The sequence below is a fragment of the Adiantum capillus-veneris genome, chromosome 14 (genome assembly GCF_014529385.1).
Source record: "Adiantum capillus-veneris isolate H3 chromosome 14, ASM1452938v2, whole genome shotgun sequence".
NCBI lineage: Eukaryota > Viridiplantae > Streptophyta > Polypodiopsida > Polypodiales > Pteridaceae > Adiantum > Adiantum capillus-veneris.
The window spans coordinates 57,490,679-57,514,917 of record NC_140944.1 but is presented as its reverse complement, the minus strand read 5'-3'; the positions used below and the strand labels follow the sequence as shown (position 1 = coordinate 57,514,917).

Below are 24,239 nucleotides of genomic sequence, written 5' to 3'. Positions count from 1 at the left end.
ACTCCTTTAACTGCCCCACAGTGTTGCTAATTGGACTATTTTCTTATTTTTAATGATTAATCTCTTTTTTATGATATTTTATTATGTGCACTAAGAACTGTTAAAAGATTGTAGCTACAGGAACTGCCATCAGGAACGGACAACTCTGATGTGTCATTTGATGGGTGACAGTAAACATCGCGAAGGAGTTTCCGTAAGTTCGGTGGAAAGGGCCGGGTTACGAGTGCCCCTGATGCGTCACATGATGGGTGACGGGTGCATCAGTAAGGGGGCATCCCGTAGGCTAAGGAGGAAATCCGAACTGAGTAAGAAAATACGCGTAAGAACGCAAGCACAAGAATAAAGATGGGTTCGATGACGCTTTTTACGAAAAGCAGGAACAGTCGCGGAAGGACAGATGTTTTCCCGCGAGGAGTCTGTGTCTGCATTGCATCTGTGTCGTGTCCTGCACCCGGGGACGCCTGGAATGTGTCCGTGTAGCATTGTTTTCACTAACTGAGTGAGTTTTTAAAGTTTGAGCAGGTTCACACTTTATTTTATAAAGTGACCGGTCACTTTTAAGTGACCGGCCCCTTTATTAATAAAATAAAGCAAGCAAGGCTCTTAATAAAAAAAAGCCAGCGCTAAAACTAAGGCAGGGGGCTGAATTGCGATCTCTCTCTCTCTCTCCTCTCTCTAGAAAACGCGATTTTCTCTCTCCTCTCTCTAGGAGCGCCAAGCTCTGCTTTTGGACCCCTATTCCTGCCGGGTGTCAGACCCTGTAAAAGGGTAGCCAGCGTTTCAGTTTGAAAGAGCCGGAAGCAGCAGGAAGTGCAAGCGCTGGGATTCTGGAGTAGAGCTGACGACAGAATTTGCAAGTGTTCGCGTGACGACTGAGTACGGAGGTCGATTCTCCGAGCAAGGAGCGACAGGTATAAGGTGTTGATACGCATTGAAAATTGTTGATTTGTGTGGTTTGTTTTGCAGGAATCTCCCGTCTCACGGGAAGGCCCGTCACGGGAAGTACGGCTTCACGCCTAAGTCCCTTACGGGAAAGTATGGCTTCGCGCCTAAGTCCCTTACGGGAAGGAACGGCCTTGTGCCCAAGCCCTTTACGGGAAAGCACGACCTTCGGGTCTAAGATTACAGAACGGAGGGGTTTCCTCGGGTTCTCGTGCTTGTATAAGAATCCTCCCTGAATAAAAGAATACTCTTAACGGGGGGGGGGGGACCAACCCATCTTCTCGTCCCCAATACTGTGTCGATCTTCTCCCTTCTCTCATGTTTTCAAAGAATTATAATTTTCAGATTTTCTAAGTGCTCGTGTACACTCCTGTTTTGTGACACACAGCATCACACGATCCGAAACTACAACTTTCTCCACCTTATCACCCAAGATGTCTTGCACAACCTTGCACAAGGTTTCAAACTTATTTTTGAGCTCTTCCTTCCGCTTCTTCTCACCCTTAGAATCCTTCTCTTGCTATCCTTCCCGCTTACACAGTAAGCAGGTGCTGCAATTTAGGGCAAATTAGGTCCCAAGATGGAAAATTGGGCTCATAAACATGATCTTGAGTATAGACAAGGTGATCACAAGTTCATAAATAGAGCATTGCACTCAAGGAACACAAACTTGGATGGGTTTTCATTAAACTAAAGGCCTCCTTTTATACTTGGCCCTTCACCAATACATTGCATGTGGGATAAATGCCCTTTGCTCTCCTTCACTCTACAAAACTTGACCTCAAACTTTAACAGTACGTGCCTATTAATTGAATGTGAATCGACAACGCTTTGTCAAGCTCGAGTATGTCTACAACATAATGATAAACGCAAACTACATAAATGGCAGACCCATGCTGGACATCGAGCGTTTGTGGATAAGAGATGTGCATCAAAAGAGTTTTTTAAGCACCTACATCACTGAAGGGCCTCTAAAACCATCAAGAGGGTTATGCTTCAATCGGATACTTGGATAGCCTCAAAACGTGAGCTTGCTGATGCCATGGCTTCACACTTTGGTAATGTTTTTGTTGTTCCTCCTTCAGCTTCTGTTGAAACTCTTCATGCACTTTTGTTATCTACGGTGCATTCAATTCTCTCGCCTCAGATGCACAAGCCATGGAGGTGGATTTTACTAAAAATGAATTGCACTCAGCATTGTTCACTCTCAGCCGATGGCCTTCCCTTGGTTGGGATGGGATCACTGTGGAATTTTCTCTCCCCTTTTGGGAGCCCCTAAAAGAGCCCTTACTCTACATGATGAATGCTACATGGACTAAGCACAATTTGCCATTATCTTGGAAAGAAGGCTTGCTGAAATTATTACCCAAACAGGCGCTTTGTGAGCAGTTTTCTCATTGGCGGCCGATCACCCTTATGTCGGTCATATACAAAATATTGGCTAAGATGATTGTACATCGCATCAAGGAGCCTCTTCTTGCGAGTATCCATCCAGCTCACTATGGCTTCATCGCTCGTCACCAAATCATGGATAATTTAGCTAATGTCTTAATTGGAATGGAGTATGCCAAATATACCCAACAAGATATACTCGTGATGCAGGTAGATATTGAGAAGACCTTTGATACGGTATAGTGGGATTTCATTTTGCCGACATCATGCAAGCCCTTGGATTCGGTCCTAAGTTAGCCAATGTTGTATAGTTCCTGTATGCCCATAGTACCTCTTCTAGCCTTCTTGATGGTGAGCTGACTGGCCCTTGGCCACTCGGATGCCCTGTCAGGCAAGGTTGGCCCCTTAGTGCCTTATTGTATGCCATTGTCACTCACCCCTTGTCGTCATATTTGGATCACTTGACTTCGCTTGGTCGTCTTCATGACCCTCTGAAGATTACTTCATTGGGCAAGCTTATGTCGATAACTTGTTGTTTATGCCTTGTAATAGCCACTATGACATGCGAGAGATTATGCATGCACTGGAATCTCGATACGTTTGGGCTCGTGGCAAGTCTTAAAGCCAATTCCTGAAAATCCAAACTCCTGCCTTCTTAATGCACATGACACATCATCTTCTGTGGCCTGAAGATATTCTTGATCCGCATGTGATTGTTAGAAACTTGGGGTATCCTATTGGCTGGAGGTTACCAATACTCAACAAGTGGATTGGGTTATGCGACGCTTGAATGTCAAATTGCAATATTGGAAACTATCCACATGGCCATTATATGTTCGGCTCCGTACTGTCCAGAGCATTATGATGGTGAATGTTCAATTCTACTTGCCGTAATTGCATTGGCCCCGTCCAAAGCATTATAATGGCATATATTCAATTCTTCAATCTACTTGCCGTTGTAGCTTTGGCATCGTCCTTGCTTCACATCGCTTATATCTGATATATTATCTCACACTCATTCTCGTAAGAAACGGCTCTGTTTGTTATCAATGGAAAAACTATGCACTCCGAAGCGTTCTCAGGGGCTGAATATTTTGGACCTTCGTCACCACGCTCTTGAGAGGAAGGCATGTTATTGCCTACTCTTGCGCAACAGTCTCAACCATGGACATCCATCATTGCCTCATTATTCCAGCAAGGAAGAGAGAGAGAGAGAGAGAGAGAGAGAGATCGTGCGCTGCCATAAGAGGGTAGCGCTGGTGTTTTTTTTAATTTATTCAACTATGCTCCTCTTTTTTTTTTAAGGATGGCTGCCCAATTATTAAGTGGGCGGGCGGCCTATTTTAAAAATGGTCTGAACCTGTCCAAAAACTCAATAAAACCTTATAAGTTGAAAACGATGCTTACACAGCACTTCCCGGGCGTCCTTGGATGCAACCACATGCATAAATGCAATGCAGACATAGACTTCCTCGTAGGAAAGCATCTGCTTTCTCAAAAGGCATCCATTTTTCCTCAAAGTTTCCTGTGAACCCATCTTCATTCAAGTGCTTGCTCATCCTTGTGCACAATTCTAACACAATTCAGAATTTCCTCCCGACTATGGAATATTCCCTTTCTGGGGCCCTCGTCACCCACCTTGTGACGCATCAGGAATACCCTCACCTAGTTCTTTCCTACCGAACTTACGGTACAATCTCCTTCGGGATGCTCTATGTCACCCATCCTATGACGCATCACAGATGTCCGTTCCCGGATGGTCGGATCCTTCTGCCCAATGCTCCCTGTCACCCATCGATGTGACGCCTCAAAAGTGCCCGTTTCTAATGGCCTTACAGATATTCCCGTTCACAGTGCTCCCGTCATTACTCTGAATGACGCACCAGAAATACTCTGTACTCAAATGTCTCCAGTGAGAAAAACCCTCTCACTTAAATTTCAAATAATTTATTTTTCTGCCAGATAAAGCGAATTTAGCAACACCATCAGTACCACGAGGGGGGGGGGGGGGGCTGCCTATATAGGACAAACCAAAGTTTGCGCTACTCAACCTGGAAAACCCCACGACCCCATAAATGGCTGAAAATAGCTAATAACTATGTAAACTTACTGAAAGTGACCACGGACACATATTTAGTAGCATGATTGCAGATGACTCGAGACACTGACCCCGAGAAACCCTAGGAATGGGGGTCCCGTCTCATGCCAGCCTACTGGGTGAGAAATACAGTGAAGTGCACCACCAAGAATAGGTACGTCTACGTCAAGTGTGGCCGAGCACAGCCACAAAACAGCCCTCTCCCCTTGATCTGCTCCTGGGAGATACCAGAGCTACCACCGGACAGGAGAATAAACTCTACCAATTTCACGGGGTGGGGGGGATCAATGCCAGTGGGGTTGGTATTAGGCTTGGTGTGGTGAGGTGAGGGGTTGGTAGCATCACAGATTGAGAGGAATCCTCGACAAAAAGGGTTACTAGGGAGTGATAGGACTAGGGAAGGTGGTGATGAAATGAGTGAGTGATGCAAAGCGAATTATTGCAGATATGCGGTGTTGAAATTCATACGTATCTTGGTGTGGAGTCAAGTAGAAAGGAAGGTCCCAAAGGTATTGTACAGCTAGGAGAAGCCGACTCTTGAGGTGGATTGAGCAGATGCCACACTTGGAGATTGATGCAAACGATTCCTTTGATGCAATCTTATCTCCTAAAAATGACTATTTTTAAGTGTTTAAGTGATGTTGCCACGTGAGTGGTTAAGCCCTTGTAAAACAAAAATCTTCTACTTATGGATGCATGCCTAGTGATAGTAGTGCCTTATCCCAACCTACTCATTCTTGTATAAAGGGGGCACCCTTGTATGCACATGTTATGGCCAGTCGTTTGTTTGTTTCATTTCTTTAGTACAACGTATTTCTTTCTCTGCTGCAGTTTGGCGACCACAGTAGGACAAGAGAGCTTCGATCGCTCTCTCCCCCACAGCTGGCCTCCCTCTTATGGATGCTCCCCCCTCCCCTATGACATATGGTCAGCTTGTTTGTTGCTTCTTTGCCTTTGCACCCCTCAATGTTTCGTAATCAAATAATAGAGCTACATCATGTGCAATAGCTGTGCTTTCTCTCTGACATACTGTGCAGCAATGCAAGTTGGAGAGCTGGCCGCATGAAGAGAGTGGACCTCGTATGGCATCACATCAAGGCTCTGGCATCAGATGGTTGGTCAGGAAGTGGCTATCTCCTGCTGATGTGAGGCCCCATCAATCTTCACCCAGCTGAAATTGCAGTCGATTCTTGGAAAGGGTCATGAGTAAACCAACAGGAAGCTAAAGGTGTTATGTTTGTGATCGATTGCTGATGGCCCTTCTTCCCAAACTGTTCCCTCCCATTCTCTCTCTACAGTCCAGTCTGTGAGCAAAGTTTTCCCTCTCCAAAAATTCTATTTTCTCTCTCTGCTTATTTATACGATTGGAAATTTCTCTCATGCCCTCTCATTTTGTCTCGATCCTTAGATTGTTAGCAGGGAGTTGCAATTCCCTGGCATACTAGGTCGGCAGTTGCAAAGAAAGCCGAATGAGTGGCTGGTTTCACTTACCAGTTTAACACTATGCTGCCTCCCCCCCTCCGACCCCTCGTTTAAGGCCTTCTCCTGGGCCTTCTCTCTCTCTCTCTCTCTCTCTCTCTCTCTCTCTCTCTCTCTCTCTCTCTCTCTCTCTCTGTGCTTAGTTTTTTGCCTGACTCACATCGACCAACTTAGGACCCCATAGTATATATCTTTGTTTTGTACTGTTGTTAGGTTATTTTGTTCCTCTGACTTTGTATCAGATCCACCACTTTGTAACTTTCGGGTCTCATAGGTCATTGTGGCCTTTTGAAGACGTTAATATAAGATTTCATTTCTCTCTCTCTCTCTCTCTCTCTCTCTCTCTCTCTCTCTCTCTCTCTCTCTCTCTCTCTCTCTCTCTCTCTCAGAGGACCAAAGATGTCTTGGACTATATCTACTTGAGTTACACAAACACAGAGATAGTTTACTGAGGAGACTTGGAGAGAGACAATCCCAAAGACAGATTATTGATTTCTTCACACCACACAATGGACAGATAGAGGAGCAGACACCACTACAAAGCTCAGCTCATACTCACACCCCCGGTTCTCTCAAGCATTGGTGCTAGGGAGATCGAGATTCGAGCCACCCATGTCTGAGGAGAGGAGCTTCACAGCATCGGGAGACTACAATAGAGGATTTGAGCCATACTATCTCGACATCCAGAGTACAAATAAGGATGGATTCATCACCCGTTATATCACCCTCTTGTATTGGGCATCCAATGTGTGATCACACATACCCCACTCAGTTCCAACTAGTAGCATTTCTAGCTTCATTTTAGTATCTCTTTTTTTGTACCCAGACATGGTATCAAATTCACCAATTTGTAACGGAGTGGTCTCATAGGTCATTTTGGCCTTTAAAAGACGTTAATATATCATTTCATTTCATTTGATTAATGGTGATGGGGTCCTGCTGCACTTGGGGCTGGCTGCCCATGAAAGCATTGATCTGATGATTGAGTGAATGAGCCAAGGGCTACTTATATATGATATGCATGTCTTGGTCAGGCAATGCCATATTAACCCCACGACTTATAATTATGTTGGGCATATTGTCATTATTAATAAAAGGTGCATCATATGCTGCTAACTACCTAGGTTAGATATTAATGCTAGGTTCATAAATGCGAGCACTCCCTAGTGCCTACTCCTGGTTAACACCAGAGGTGACCTTGTGCAATCAAAAGGTATGCAACTAACTAAAGTGTCGAACATGCACGTCCTGCATACAAGGTCACAATGGTGCCAAAACACTTCCTAGGTTGTCTTAGTGTTACAAGACGAACACCACGTGCCAATAGAAAAGAACAGTCTGAACAGACTTTTAGCGCTTCAATAACAACTGAACTTAAAAAGAGAGACGACACGTGACACGGAGTGGTGGAATTCCACCCCAGAGAGTATTGGCCCCAAACCTTGGCGCCCCTTTCGGTATTTCTTTATATTGCATCAACACAGGACAAGCCGGTACTCCACGCTCTGCACCTTCTCCAGGAAGCATGCTAGAGAATGATCCCTAGCCTCATATTTAAAGGCCCTTGGCCATTAAAAGCATTTACAGTGAAAAGCTTCAAATTCAAAAGCATCTGGTCCCAAAGCAATGCCTAAAAGCTGCCAACATAAATCACGAAAATCCGTACAACTGCCACGTCAACAATCGGTGCAAAACGCAAAAATCCGTACAGTCTGCCACGTCAGCATGTCAACCCAATTCACGGAAATCCGTAAAGTCTACCACGTCAGCATGTCAGCGCTTCACGGAAATCTATACAATCTGCCACATCAACAGTCAGCGTGAAATTCAGGTTGTCCGTACAGAACTGCCACGTCATTAGCTGGCTGCATATCTTTTGTGTGTGTGTGTGATATGGTCTTGCTTCATCTTCTACTACTTCTACCTCTTCACTTAGGGTTTAGGTCCCTCAATCAGAATTTTCACAGTGGCTCCATTCTTCAGTGGCTTGACACGTCAGCAATTTGGGACACTTAAATCCTAGAAATAGGAGCTAGCTTGTCTACATGCACATAGCGTTAGATGTGCATGTGACTTCTCCCCTTTTTAAGGTGAGGTATTGGTAACGAGCTGCATGGCTTCTTTGTAGTCCACCAACCTTGGGTAATTTATGAAGAAATCTTCGTCGGCCCACACTGTTTCGTGGGTTCTACAATACTTGAAGAAAGAAGCTTTGGATCGCCGGACTTGACCCATACTCAACTCAAGATCAAAGCAAGTGAGCTCAAGAAGATGCATGAAGGCCGCAAACAAGGTAAACGGGCAGTCTATCGAGGTGGTAAGGCCGTCATCCACGAGTTCAGAACTCCCAAACCGGATTCGCCCTCACCTGACCCCCTTAGGTTTTTGTCCCTTTTCTTTTACATCACCCTCCCGATGGGCCCTCAACCCTTAATTGTTATGTATCTATGCTTTACCTGAAGACAATTTGTTGTAATGTTTTGTTTTCAGTCCCATGGGTCATATCTGACCTCCGTGGACAATAACTCTCTCTCTCTCTCTCTCTCTCTCTCTCTCTCTCTCTCTCTCTCTCTCTCTCTCTCTCTCTCTCTCTATCCAAAACACATTTTGCCATTGTCACAGTTTCCATTCCATAGAAATTTGCATGAATTGCATACTATGGCATTGTGAAAATTACCAATGCTTACTATGCGACCACAAACTAATAACAAGAACGAAAAAAACATGGCTGAATTTTCAAGCTGTTTACAGTATCAGAACAGACTTAAACACTTCAACAAGTCTATAAGCTGGGGACCCAATTTGAAAGCCATAATCGAACTAAAACACAAGCCAAAAGTGTCAAACGAAAAGCAACATACCTTATTGCTAGTCTCCATGACTCCAACACACACTTTAGACTGCTCTCTTCCTACAGAAAAGCTTTCAGAGAAGAAAGCCGAAATGGGTTTCGCTGCAAGTCCAAGCCTCTGTTGAGACCAAGAAACCTGCCTCCGCCCACACTTTCGGAGGCCAGTTCGGTACGAACATGCAGAAAAGCTCCTTAGTGCAGACCTTGCTGGCGATACTGATGAGAGTGCTGAAGGAGGCAAGAAGAGCTTGGAAATGTGGCAATGAATCAGAGAGGCCTTGCACACGTTCCATGCTCGCACTCCGGACATCTTATGTACTGCAGGCCACTTGTCTCACAGTCATGGCCACTCTCAACGTTTTACTTCCATTGCTCGAAAACCTGGGGAAAGAAATATATATGCTTTCAAAATATCCTTTTTTTTTAATTTATAAAAGCAAGCATTAGAGCCCCTCACAGAGCCTCGTCTGTATGTAACACGGGGTTATAGTAAAGGGATCAATGGTGGGAGTTACATTGGCCGTTCATTGTTTTTAAAGGGGCGCATAGGCCAGAGGGAAAGCGAAAGCGGAGATTAAAGAAGGCGAATTTTGGGGGCGCTGGAAAACGACGTCGAGAGTTAAACTGCTCGTAAATAACCCTGTGCGCACCCGTTACCTGCTCGTAAAACTCTGCGCCCGCTCTGCTCACTTGCTCACGGAAACTGCTCCGAGGTGCTTGCCTGCACAGCTCTGCGCAAGGACCCACAGCGCCGCCTCTGCATACAGAACGAAGATTACTTGCATGTGCTGGCCTCTGCACACATAATCTGCAGAGCCTACACCGAGCCGGTTTGTGAGGTTGCATGAAGGGTTGCAGTTGAAACCGTCGAGATCGTAAAGCAATTCGAAAATGCAGTTTTGGAGCTGGAGAGAAAGGTCATTTTAGGCTCTGTTTGCCAACCTGTTTGTATACAAGTGTATTGCTTCAGTGCCGATTTTTTTTGCTATACTATTGTATCAAGAAGCTCATCTTTGCATTTGATCTTATGGCCCCAAGAATGGATGGAAGGGCATGCACCTCTATCAATAGTATTTCGAATTAATGGTCAAACTTTTCAATATGGTATATGCCGGATTGTGTGCAAGGTGTAGGGTCAGTCCTACTTTACTATTGAAGTCATTCAAACGAGTGCAGAGATTAATGCTAAGGTATTTCAAAGGTGTGCAGATATTACTGCTGAGTCATTTCAAAGGTGTGCAAAGATTACAATATCGGTGGCTTCAACTCAAGGGGAGTCTAGGGTGTAGTCCTTCTACGATAAGATGGCGAATCATGAGGTATGACCATGAGCTCACATTCTTAGAATTTGTCACACAATGTCGTTGTGAATTGCATGTGTCTCTGGAGATTTGGGGATTTTGAAGCATGTAATAGGGATTAGAAAAATTGAATGTTGTTTTTCGTTTCATTTTCAAGAATTGTCTTCGTTCATTGAGGTTGTGGGAACAAATGGGAATGTTATTCGTGAGTGTCATGCATCGCAAACATGTATTGACCAAAAGGTTTCTTACGAAAGGCAATGCCTTCTTATTACACATCTAAATAATGTGCACAAAATCACAAATTTTCACGTTCCAGAGCACCAAATAGGGCGACCTAAAACTAGTGAACGACCACCACGACCAGTGTCTCCTAAATCTAAACACCGATGTGTTACAAGGTTTGGGGATGTTGCATATAAAGTCAGGGCGGCACGAAGAAAGTTTCACAAAGACTTACAAGTGCGGGCAACCAAAGAGTGGGAAAGAGTCTTTGACACAGAAGGAAAATTGCAAAGAGAGTGGGAAGAGGCACAAAAGTATGCATGGAAAGCAGACATGCATGTAGGATAGCAAAGTTAGTGGAAAAATTAAGTGCGGGTACAAACCTCGCGCTTATGGAGTTCCACATGATGCTAACATCCCTCGAGAGAAAAATGAGAGGGACGACGAAGAGGACATTAGAGTTTCAAACGATGAGTCTTCCATCATAAGTTTACTTTCTTTAATTGCACACTCCCGTTCTCTTTATAGTGATAATTTTTTACATTTATTCCTGTTATAGAAATGATATTTTATGATTTATTGCAGCTGACAGGTGGAAAAGACTAGACCCAGCTTGACCTATGCAAATGTATTTGTATATCATGTACATTTTATTATTCAAGTGCTCTTTTATGAGCTTTGGCCAATTATAACCGGCTGGCCAGTTTGTAACCAATTTGACCGTTCAAGAAATCTATATAACAAATACGTGCAAGAGGGAAATGGTCACTCTTGCACGGGGGGAGATTGCACCCAGTGTCTGTGTACTTCTTCTCTCCTCTCCCCTCTTCTCTCTCGCCGTACCGGCGTAGCACTCCGCTCTAGGAGGTGCGCCTACACGCATTCTCTTCACTCTCTCCCGCTCACTATCTCTCTTTGTTCGTGTACATCATTGATTATGTGCTAGTGGATGCGTCAGGTATGCAAATTCGTGTATTTCGTTGTATATAGCATAGTATTTGTATATTTTGCAGGGACGCCACGACTTCCGTTTGTAGCAGTGGTAGCAGAGCTGAGGTTATGTTCCAACGATTGCAGATTGGGATAACCAAAAGCTAAGTGCTCTTGTTTTCTTTTGGTTTTTAAAATTTATAATTCTATGTCCTTGTTTTATATTATCTTTTTCATGGAAATCTAGTGTTAATCTTTCATTAATTTGTAATTAGTGAGAGAAAGCTAACTAAGATAATAGAAATGACAATTTTATACTATGCGCAAAGTTTACATAGTATTAACGCATAGACTAGTTATGTTGAAATTAATACATTAATTAGCACTAGTTTCATCCATAATATCATCCACATGAATCATCACGCTAATCATTAGCACATGAAAAGTTTGGTATGCAATGGCGATAGATGTATCAGATTAAGGAGAGACCTGATAGAAAAAGTTAGAAGAAAAAGAATGCTCGGCCTTAGAATGGAGTGTAGATATGGAGCAAGCAAAGAAAAAGGGAATTGCATTGGGAGAAATCCTTGTAGATTTTCAAACAAGAAGGTACCGGCGAAGATGAAGAAGAAAGATTTTTGTCTGAAATACATGTGTTGTAGAACTCGATAGCTATCTGATAAGGACTCACTCCAAGGAGATGCTCGATAGTGGTTAGACGCGCACTTAGGTCAAAGATGACCTCTTGGCTTAGAGTCATTGTGAGAACCTACCCCATATTGATTTTATTTCAAAGTAAGTATATTATATATATATATATATAAAAAAACCGGAGCTCTCTGCATAGACTGACGCAACTGCCCCATGGCGCGATAGTTTTTGCTTACGATCCTAGAAAGACCTCCTCCCTTTGCGGCATGGCATTGACAGGCCACTCGCTTACCTCCTTGCCCCCCCCCCCCCCCCCCCCCCCCCCCCCCCACCCAAGCCAACAACCTCCATGCATGCTGCCAATTTGGGAGTGGATGCCCTTGCAACGTGCAGTAGCAACCGTCAGGGAGTGGATGAGTAATCCCCGCGTCAATAAACTCTCTCTTTCTCGTCAGCTGGCGGCCACCTTTACCTTGAACCTCTCCTCCCATGCATCAACCGTTCACACAGGTCTCCACCAATCGCGTCGCGATCAACCAGAATCACCAACCACTTACTACAAACGATGGGCTGCTATCATGGGCACATCCTGCATCCCATGGGTGACCACCCAGCTCACCTACAAAACTCTCTCTCATTTGCTGTCGGCATGCACACATCTGCAGCTTTGCCAACTCACAACAAACACATGCGAACTCTCACCCACCCACTGCAGTTTGCTTGAGCAGCCAATAAAAATAAAAATAAAAATCCTTACTGGTCGACTTCCCTCTCGTTCTCACTCTCTCCTCCACTAGCCGCCATGCGGCATTTGCGGCTGTGGTCACTTAACGAGCTACAGTCCGCCCGTCTCTCTCTTTTTCTCACCATGCTTTCTCTGCACCCGAGTAGTTACCTCTCTCTTTTAGTGGCGCCCACCTTGCAGCTATCAACCACCTACGGTTTTCTTCTGTGGCCACCACTCCACCAAAATCCTCTGGCTTCAACTCCTAGCTACACACACGCACGTTCAGTTGCATGCAGTTTCTCTCTCTGGTCTACTGGCGGCCACAAACAGAGTGCCTGTTTTACTCTCTCTCTCTCTCTCGCTCGCTCGCATGCGGACCACACTTTCACTGTCGCTATTTGATCATATTCAACCACCCTTCTCATCGAGTGGACGACCAAAAAATCCTCCCATATCCCGCTCTCATCCAACCACTTCACTGCAAGCAATACCAACCATTGGATATCTACTCAAAGGAGCCGCTTGCAGACTCAATAGCAAAACCAATGAAGCACACACACTGCTCTCCTAATCCGGACAAGCCCTTTCTCTCTTTGTCTTTTGGTGGTGTTGGCTGCTTGAAAGAGCCATGCAAGATAACTGTCGCACACCATAAGCGACCACTAGTCGAGCCGCCACTGCAAGCACGTTCGGTCACCACTCCAGGCCTAGATTACCGTAAGCCCACACCATGAATAGGACATCAATCAGTATCTCGCTCTCTATCTCTTTCTTTTGCAGACGCAGGTACTCTTCTTGTTCTAGTATCGCTACAGCTTGTGGGGACAAGGCACTATTTGAGCACGTTAAGGAAACCACTTGCCTTGTTGATTGAGCACGCTCTTCAACACACGGTACAATTTGTGGAAGCTTTTGCGGCAGGTATTGACTCACTACCGGACATTGACGAAGATCTTTTCGTGTTCACCACCCCAACTATCAGGTGGTGCTCCACACGCCAACTTCTTCAAAAGTGCTTTGATTACGCGTGTCGCATCATTTTTTTTTTTTCATGGCTCTCCACGACATTAGGATTTCTATTCTGCAAGATTACGCCGTCGGCAATGACATCTGCTGGGGTATTGAAGTCTGTCGCTACTTTCCCACTGGTCGCTCAATTACAGATTATTTGGTACCAACACTCTCCGCGCTTGGCATGAATATGTTGAAGGGCAACCAGAATTTCGTGGCCTTCCAGACCTCGGCACACCTCGCCCCGGAAACATCGAGTGGGCTAAGGCAAAACTTCGCACAGGAGAAATCCACATCACCAATAAAATTCTTTACATTAGCGCCTTTGACTTACTGCACTCGCCGATGGTGGAGACCACTCGGGCTCGTAAAGCACTCATCCTCAACCAACAGTGGGGTTGTTTTCCTATTGTTATGTTTAAAGTTTGGGACAGGTCTGTCAAGCATAATGTCTATCAGTCTTTTCATTGTGTACCACCCGACCACTTCCACAATGTCTTTGGTAAAATTCTATGTAATAACCCCCACAATATCCTCATCATGTATGATACTTATCACAAACCATGTATGTCTACGGATTTTCGCGACGTTTGCATTCGTAATCAATGGGATGTTCATTCACCCTATCTTTCTGACCATCTATTAGAACACAGAGCCGAAATCCACACACGTGAACACATTCCCACTACCAATCTTACCCTTTTCGATGTTTGGTACGATGACCATAAACCTTATTTTTCTCGCCTTGAATATGGCCCATGGCAGTCTCAAGAACCACAACACAACCGTTCTGACTGGAAAGAAATGACCCCAATTGCTGCAAGTTACAACTAGGAAGCAGAAGTTCACCGTATCTACGGTGATAAAAAACCCCTCTAATTTCTTTATTGATTCATTACTTGTCAATTTTTCTAGATTTTCTAGTCTATGCCTACACTAGTCCCAACATAAAACTGCAATTTTCATCACAACGTCCCCTGCGCAACATAAAATCATCATCTCTTCTCCGACCGCCAAAGAGAACCAAAAATCTATATTCTCATCCCCAGTTCTAGCTCTACTTAACACATATTTTTTCATAATAAAGCCTTCTAGGCAAAGACAGCTCAAGATCAAATTACTTTTGGGTTGTTTGTCCAATCAGTCACGATTAATCATCGTAGACGTCTGTCAGTCCTCAATGTAATTTTGTCTCCCACATTGCACTATAAAATCCAATTAGATCTCCTGATTTACATTTTTTCATGGTTTTTGTCTATCTGTGCTATTTCGTTAGGACTGCAACATTTTCTCACATTTCCATTTTCGCAGGACTATGGCTAACTTTTAATTTGTGTTCCAGCTTCAGTTAATTTATTTTCCGATGGTTGAATCAAAGTGCTAACACTGTATGTTCTAAATATGTGAATCTCACATTAATCTTGAATCAAAATTCTCAACAGACCACATAGTCTTTTATTTTATTTCAAATTACTAACACAAAATTAACATATTTTGGAATTTTTTAATTATACTATGGTGCAAGTTTGATAGTCGCAATTCTCCTTAGCTTCTACAAATCTGTTTGACATGCCTCAGATGCAAGTTACAGTCATATCTCTCTCCACAAACACACTCGCTCATATAATTTTGATGCAGTGTACCCTCAAGGTATGTACATTAACCTCACTCCCCTTTTCATAATTGCTTTACCGACAATGGCAACCCAACATCTCTCATGTCATCACTAATACTTATAAAATGGAATCTCAGATACATCACTTTTATTTTTAAATTTCATTTCACTACATTATCTGCCCACTGAATACTCCATCAAATGCTTCGATCATGGCCTCTAATTGTACTACAAGTACTTTTTGATGATTTGTCAATAAGCCCTCCAGCTACTCATGTGAGCCACGGTGTTTTGGGATAGTGCACAAAATTTGTAGGTGCCTTGATATATTGCAGTGCGATATCAATATAGTAACTATTTTTATTTTCTCCTTTATGCATTGTCTACTCCATTGGTCACAAGCACACAGATCCGCCGATTTAGGCAGTGTGTCAATGCTCATCCAGTGCAGATTCGCCGATTTAGGCAGCACATTGATAAATAACAAATTCATGATTTTTAAGCAATATCAAATGCAGATACGCCAATTTAGGCAGCATTAGTGCAGATTCGCCGATTTAGGCAGCACTTCTTATTGGTGTAGATTCGTCGATTTAGGCAACACCAATCACAAAATCATGCAGCAGTGGCTGGCCACCACTGCAATTGGTATGATTTTGTCACCCGGGTACATAATGAAAGTGGTTTGGATTTGGACTTATGCTGTGGAATTGGAATTGGATTGGGATTTGGTATCTGGTGATTATTATGACAATGTTCATGTGATGAGACTTGACATTATGAGCTCGACGATGAGTGTGACCAATGATATCTTGATTCATTAGGGTATGACATATACTACTTATTCTAGTGGTATGGGACACTAGAATAGGTATTATGTGGATGACAGCAGCCATAAGATAATGTTGTTTAGTTTCATAAATTTTTCTTTTACTATGTGATGTTTTTCACACAACATACTAATCACTGTTTTTGACAAGTATTGTTTGCAGATTTTTATCTTCGCAACTGAGGACAGTTGCTTTCCAACGGAGAGGTATGTTATAGAAATGATATTTTATGATTTATTGCAGCTGACAGGTGGAAAAGACTAGACCCAGCTTGACCTATGCAAATGTATTTGTATATCATGTACATTTTATTATTCAAGTGCTCTTTTATGAGCTTTGGCCAATTATAACCGGCCGGCCAGTTTGTAACCAATTTGACCATTCAAGAAATCTATATAACAAATACGTGCAAGAGGGAAATGGTCACTCTTGCACGGGGGGAGATTGCACCCAGTGTCTGTGTACTTCTTCTCTCCTCTCCCCTCTTCTCTCTCGCCGTACCGGCGTAGCACTCCGCTCTAGGAGGTGCGCCTACACGCATTCTCTTCACTCTCTCCCGCTCACTATCTCTCTTTGTTCGTGTACATCATTGATTATGTGCTAGTGGATGCGTCAGGTATGCAAATTCGTGTATTTCGTTGTATATAACATAGTATTTGTATATTTTGCAGGGACGCCACGACTTCCGTTTGTAGCAATTCCAAGTTATAATTTGATTGTTATTGTAGCATATTTCATCATCGACCTCTAGCTTTGCGCATGTCGAGACCATTACTTTCTTGGTGAACCATGATCGCCTTGTATGTGAGAGCCATGACTGCAATATGGATCAGTTCTTGGATAGGTTTTTTACAAACATAGATTTACTTTTTCGCATGTAAATCTTTCAAGTGTAATTAGAAAAGTAACAGTGTAAGTGTGTGCATTTTTTCATAGGTGTCGTAAGGGAGTTACTTTTGTTTTGCGATCTTCTCGAGATGGGCTTGGGTCAGGGTTAGATGTCCATGTCATTGACGATGTTTTAGATCTTGAGGCTCAACAAAGACGATTAACCTTTTTGCATTGTGAGGAAAAAAAATTTATGCCTAAGTAACATTATATATTTTTTGCTTTGTTCACTTGTGTATTTGCTACTTCATAGGTGGATGGAAAGCATATTTCCGCCCGATGTTCTCTCAACTACGTGGTGGGTAAACAACTTATGGTTCCCATTTGTCTCTGAGCGTACTATAGGAGATATGCGTTCGGCAATTTCTTTGGGACACCTGATTTAGAATCTCACATTTAAAAAGTTTGCACATGAAGAGGTCGAGAAAGAAGCTCAATGCCTAGTTGAACAAGGCTTTGGGTGAGGTCACACTGTGACTAGGCCATGATTGTTGTATTTTTTGTGATCACCTTTTTTGTATTAATGGCAAACTTTGGAGGGGATTGGCCTACTTTGTATCGATGTTTATGTCAACAGAACTTCTCTATATCTACGTTTTGGTCCACTTTGTAGCAATGTTAATGTCAAGAGAACCTTGTTGTGATATCTCTTATGTACAAAAAGTTGTCTCATTATAGAATTGTCCTCATCTATTAGAATTGGTTTGTTTAAACACTCGTTATGGTTTCCTTTTAGGATTGATTTATTGAAACTCTCTCGTTATGGTTGCCAGTGTGAAATGGTTTGTTGAATGTAAGAAGAAAAGAATTTTGAATTACTCTCTATGACTTAAGACAAAGCTATTACCTTGTTTCTTTCGTACAAATTGATAGCCTCCATATACATAGAAACCCAATCATCACTTGATACGCGACCTATATTAACTTGATCACTTAGAGGGTATCCTTTGAATAAAGAAATTATTTAAAGAAGCAAGTCAAAGTGCTACCTCAATAACACATTTGATAAGACAAGATATTGATTTCATGCGATATCATAAAGAACCTGTAGATAGTACACTCAAGAAGGGAGGTCCATGTGAAATCTTTGTTTTGACAATGACATAGAAACAACATATCGAGCAGTCTCGGCATCAAAGAGGTCTTCCATGAAACACTCACTTACAGACGGACCGACGAGCAAGTGATATATATCACTTCTGAACCTGGGACATGACCACTGTGACTAGTGTTTAGATAAATATGAACATCATTACTCCATTGGTAGTTATTCCTTGTATTTTAAGTGGACAACCACATTTCTTTGATGTCCTTGTTCTCTTTTTATCTCCCCTTCGTGGAGGTGCACCACCTCGATGACATATATGCTCCAAATTTTTTAAAAGAGCAGACCATCACTAGCCTTGTCTTGTGCTCGATCATGATGGTCTTTAGGTGCCTCTCTACATCGGACATGTTTGTAATAATCACATTTGGAGGCCCATTCTTTGATGCCATGATCTTGAATGAGAAGAGTTAGTTGCATTGCTACACCCACAAGCATTTATGTACTCTTTGATATAATTGGTAGATATACCACGCGTCCTAACATCAATGCACCATTTGGACTTGATGGAAATTAGGGTTTTATTAAACCCTTGGTGTTTTGATCCTTCAACAATGTGGGCAACTTTTACAATATCCTCCCAATCTTCAACACATGGAACTCTCACCGTCTGACTCTCTCTCAAATATAAACAAAGCCTTTCATCCTCATCACGTCCAACATGAAGCCCATCCTTCATCATGAGCCACTTCTTCAAATCCAACATGTCTCTAGAGTCATAGGTTTTAAGAGTCTCCAGTGTTGTGGAGAGGCCACTTGGAAGCACTCTAATCATGTAATTATATCTCTCTATCCAAGGAAAACTATGCTGTGGACATATAAAGATTTGGATCCGGAAATACCTTAACCATTTGATCATCAAGATGTCCGTTTTCTCCAAGAACATCACCTTCTTCACGGAGTACCTCGAACTCATCATCAATACTTTCACTACTTGCATTGCTTGAATCCTCATCAAACTCTTCAACCATATGATCACCTTCCATGTTTTCTTGGTCCCAATCCATCACTTGGTTGTGATCGAGGGTGATTGGATGAGAAAACACACTTCGTTGTGTGTGTGTGTGTGTGTGTGTGTGTGTGAATGTGTGTGTGTGACTTGGTTGTGATCGAGGGTGATTGGATGAGAAAACACACTTCGTTGTGTGTGTGTGTGTGTGTATGTACAAGAGAGAGGGGCAAAGAGAAAGCACACTTTGTTGTGTGTGTGGGTGTGAATGTGTTTGTGTTTGTGTACGTGTGCGAGACAAAGGGGCAAAGAGAGAGAAAGTTTTCACCAAGCTAAAAGTAGATTCCTTCATTTATGTTCGCGCAAGTATGCAGAATATTCACTCTTCCTACTTTAAAGAGTCTAACTTTCGGTCCATATCAAAATAATGTGCAACTCACACTGTATGTAATCTCTACACAGATGACACACAGTGTGCAGAGATTACATAGGTGAGTACACATTATTTTGATATGGACCAAAAGTTAGACTCTTTAAAGTAGAAAGAGTGAATGTTCTACATACTTGCGCGAACATAAATGAAGGAATCTACTTTTAGCTTGACTTCAATGCACAAATAAAAGGCGTCGTGCCCCGTCTCCGAAAGTTATGGCTGTGCTAAGATTACTTTTTGTGAAGAGATTACAATTTTTCCGGCACCGAAAAAATCCGCGGTCCTCATTGAATCTTGATCCAACTTTTCACTACCACCCTTGATTCCTTCACTATGACCCCGTGTCACATATAGACAATTCATTCCGTTGGCATTCTAAAACAAGGAAGCCAACTTGCCTAGCCTCAGCACTATCTAACACGGGGTCCAAGCGATCGCTAAGAAGTGGCGCGTGAACTCAAAACGAAGGGAGGGTCCACAAAGGTCAACGCATAGATGAGGTCCGGAGATTTGAACCCACGATCTCGCCTTTGGGAGGCTAATGAGCTAACCACGCAGGCGCATGTGATTCGTTGAAACCACTGTGAGTGTCCTTGGTTATAAAGTGAGTTTACTCCCCCCCCCACATGTTGTTGTTTACTTTTGTTGCCCTTGTTTGCTTTTCAGCAATCAACATCCGCACGCTTCTCTGCTTTCGTGCCCGCACTTCTCGATTGTAGATCCCACCGCTTGGGGGTCATTAAGACCCCGTGTTAGATAGTGCCGAGGGCGGCCCAATCTTAGGACTAAAGGGCACAGGGTATTAAATGAAGAGGAAGCGATGGGATCTACGATGGAGAACTAGGTGCACGCAATGCGAAGTTTGCTCAGCCTTCCGATTTTATCGGGCGTGTTCGAGTTTACCTTTTTTGTCCTAGTTTATTTCTGTCCCTATCCAAGTTTACTTATCATGCATTTGTTTCCCACCATGGGCACCATACATGCATGGGAGAGTTGGATAGGCCACAACCCTTGCATAACGTTTGCTCGGGCTCAAATTTCTGAATCGCCAAATTTTTGAGCCCTCCAATGCCCTCGAGATTCGTGCACGCAGTTCTCCGTCGTAGATCCCACCGCTCCCCCTTCATTTAATACCCATGCCATTTAGTGTCAAGGGCGGCCCAAAGATGAACCACACTTCCCGAGGTCAGATGAAGGTGTAGGGAAAGGACACTCACTATCCTTTCCTCAAAAAATTGACGAACTCATGGCAAGCGTTAGGGAGGCCGCGAGCATGGTGGGAGCAAGTTTTCTTTCCCGGTCATCAAGCACTATTGGGAGGGGGGCTACGTACACAGAGAATGAGCTGATGAGCACAATCGCTCACTTGCAGAGATTGCATAGGCCGATTTCGTGTGTTAACTTGTCATACATTGATTGTGCGCTATCTTGAGCATTCCATATGATGACCTATCAAGCACTGCTTGATATTCTCATTGTTGATGTGCCGTTCAATCATTTGTGAAGGGTTAGACATCTTTTTGGTTGTTGATGTGGCACACATCCAAGGGCTGCACCACTAGAATCTGCACCAGAAATGACAGTGGATGGAGGGTTGCGATGCGCTGCCCCCCAATCAGCGACCTTGACGAGAGAGGAGAATTGAGATAGGTGTCGTAAGAGAAAAACTATATGTGTGTGTGTGTGTGTGTGTGTGTGTGTGTGTGTGTGTGTGTGTAAGAGTGCATGTGCGTAAGTGCATGCACGAGCACATTGGTCGTCAAAGCTTACGCTCTTCGATAGAAGAGAAGAAGAAGAAATGAGATGGAGCTTTTTAGAAAGGAAATTTTTGTAAGTTGCCAAGAAATAGGGTCACACTTATGGCTACACATTATGGGTCCCTTTCGATGTTCAATAATTAATTAACTCTGAAGATTCTTTCCACCCTCGTATATGCAAAATGCAAAGTGCCTTATTCGCGCGTTCTCACGGTGGCTGCTACGCCCCCCCTCCCCCCCTCTGTCTCACGTCCTTGGCTTTCCTGTACGTTTGCGCCTCTGTCTCAGAATGCGCAGACTCGATTGCTTTGTTGCCTTGCCCGATGCCATGTTGTAACCTGGACGCAGTCCTGGCCTCTTCGCGTTCCAGTTGCCAGACCGCAGCCCTGCTTTCCTGCACTATCATGCCAAGAGGTACCTTGCAGCCCCCCGTAATGCGGCAGAGAGATGAGAGACCGAGAGGGACTGAGCCGCTGAGTAGGAGACCTTTTCCAAATGCTATTGTTGTAGTTGCTTGTGACCTCAGCATCTTTGCACACAGAACTGGGCACCCATGCATACATGGGTTTTGTGTGTGTGTCGTGGACAGGTTGCGTGCATGTGATGCAGATGCTCTTGTGCAGCTCTTCTAAGCTCATCTCCATCCGCTCCATGCTCACCTCGACTATTGGGACTGTCAGTCACTGCGGTGCAATCATACACCCTTGCACAGTGGAACATCCCCAGCCCCTGCAGATCTTGCCGACCCTGTTGCGTGTCTCTCTCTCTCTCTCTCTCTCTCTCTCTCTCTCTCTCTCTCCACGCGCTATCCTATGGTTATTTTTAAACATAACTCACTCCTCTCTTCCACGTGCCCTATCCCCCTTTTTTTACCCTCAAAACCCTAAGAGGATCTATTGAGATTCTTAACAAAAGAAATAGAAAAAAGATTAGGGAGACATATTAGGGTCACACTTTTGTAATAAACATCGAAACAATGCTATAGCCTCCAAAAGTGCCAACAAAACAAGGTGAAGGTTCACTGAGGCCTACTTAATAGATGTAAACATTCATTACCAAAGTATGTAACGCCAAATTTTCAAAAGTGATCTTATTATTAAGAATCTTAGGAGATCCCGGTCTGATTTTTAGAGGATTGAGGGAGGCACGTGGAGGGAAGAGAGAGAGTGGGGTATCGTACACAATACCCTCTTTAATTTCAGGAGGCAAAGTCCAATGAGGTCTCCAAGTCACGACTCGTGGTAGAGTAGCGTGCCATGGCGATGCGTAGTGGGAAAATCGGAGACCTGAGCATCGGTTTTTTTTTGCGGCCATAAGCTAGAGCTTGTACTGGGAGTGTAAGGGGGGGAGATTGCTCTTGCGATGGGTTGCTCTCTGTGTCTCTCTCTCTCTCTCTCAGAGTTGGGCGCAAGTAGCCGTTTCTATGAGGTTGGCTTGCACGGATCTCTCTCTCTCTCTCTCTCTCTCTCTCTCTCTCACACACACACACACACACACACACACACACACACACACACACACACACTCAGTTGGGCGCACACAGGTAGCCCTCTATGTGTGGATGCATGCAGGACTAGCTAGGAGGCATGGAGAGGAAGGGATCGCACGAGTTGAGGAGGGGGGAGGGTACCTGCAAAGGGAGAGCTACCTTCTGAGTACCTGCGCGCGCACGCGCGCGCACACACACACACACATACTCGAACACGAATATACTTTTTTTTGTTTGCGTCATGTTTGCAATGCGCAAGTAGTGGTGGAGGGATATCATCGCCCATGAGAGGTGGAAGGCATTGTGGAGCTAAGGGTGAAGGGGTTCGTGTGCGAATACACGGGTGGACTCCTCTAGGTTGGGCACGCACAATAAAGGAGGTTAGCAGCTTGCTGGTGGTTTGCGCGCAAGCACTACTGAACGGATAGAGAGCGAGATCGCAGACAGAGATTTTTTTTTGGGGGGGGGAACCATGGCGAGGGGGGTGTCTCGAGCTGACCATGGTGAGAGGGGTGGAGTGATGGCGACCATGGCAAGGGGACCGCTTTGCAAAATTGTTTTCCTATGTTTTGGGGTGAGGTTCCAGGGAATCTACCGAACTAATTAATGAGTTTTGTGAAAGAAGACCAATTTAAAAAGCTCGACCAATTTTTTTTTAGCCCCTTATTAAGGGGAATCTCATTGGATTTTTTTTTGGATTTAAGAGAAAAAGGAAAAAAGGTGGCACGTGGTGAGACTTGAGGGGAAAAAGTAGAGGAGGGGCACGTGTTGGATTGTTCAAGATTTTCTCATCTTTATTCCTTTTTGACAATGATCCGTTTCTGAGCGCTTAGCACATAATTTGTGACAAGTTACCCAACAGAAAAAAGCATGAAGCAATTCATCTCCAAAACCTGTATAACCAACTCAATTTCTAGCTTTAACATCTTGTATTTGATAGACAATCATTCTTGTTGTATGAAAAGCTACAACTTTTTTTAATTTGGGAAATATTTAATCTCACAGGGGTGTTTGGGGAATTTTTGAAATTTGAGGGGTATTTTGAGAATTTCCACAAATTAGAGAGGTATTTTGGTAGTTTTCCCTACATTCTGCATGACAAAATCCGCTTGAGCTTGGCGGAGGCCAGGAGAAACGTGAAGAGGCAGAATAGTCGATTGTAGGGCAGCGATGCTTTAGATGGGCAGGGTCTCTCTCTCTCTCTCTCTCTCTCTCTCTCTCTCTCTCTCACACACACACACACACACACACACACACACAGCCCTTGGTGCATCACACCATCTGCCACGTCCATAGAGGATTCCCCCTTGGATGCATACCTTCGATTCTGCCTGTGAACTGGCACACCAGTGATGATAAAACCCAGAGCATGCAACACTGACGAGTATGCTGATCAAGCAGGAAAAGCGAGGAGGATGGATGGGGTTGCGAGGGAATTGCTCTCTCGCTCTCGCTGTGTGTGTGTGTGTGTTCGTGCGCGCATGCGTATGCGCATGCGTGTGTGTGTGTGTGTGTCTAGGGACTGAGTTGTAAAGAAAATGTCTGCCACCTCTCATTCTGCTTCTG

The 24,239-nt window shown here is 43.9% G+C and overlaps 1 protein-coding gene and 1 pseudogene across 1 annotated transcript in view; one reads left to right on the top strand and one right to left on the bottom strand.

Moving 5' to 3' along the window:
* LOC147442432 (P-loop containing nucleoside triphosphate hydrolases superfamily protein) overlaps nucleotides 1–9,131 on the bottom strand; it is a 49,326-nt gene extending 40,195 nt beyond the window's left edge. The window contains exon 1 of the mRNA XM_086528598.1: nucleotides 8,773–9,131. Within this exon, the coding sequence (XP_086384724.1) occupies nucleotides 8,773–9,072 (300 nt within the window). The 5' untranslated portion in view covers nucleotides 9,073–9,131. The remainder of the gene's footprint in view (nucleotides 1–8,772) is intronic.
* Nucleotides 9,132–10,066: 935 nt separating this feature from the next.
* LOC147442431 (uncharacterized) lies at nucleotides 10,067–17,120 on the top strand (annotated as a pseudogene).
* Nucleotides 17,121–24,239: the final 7,119 nt, after the last annotated feature.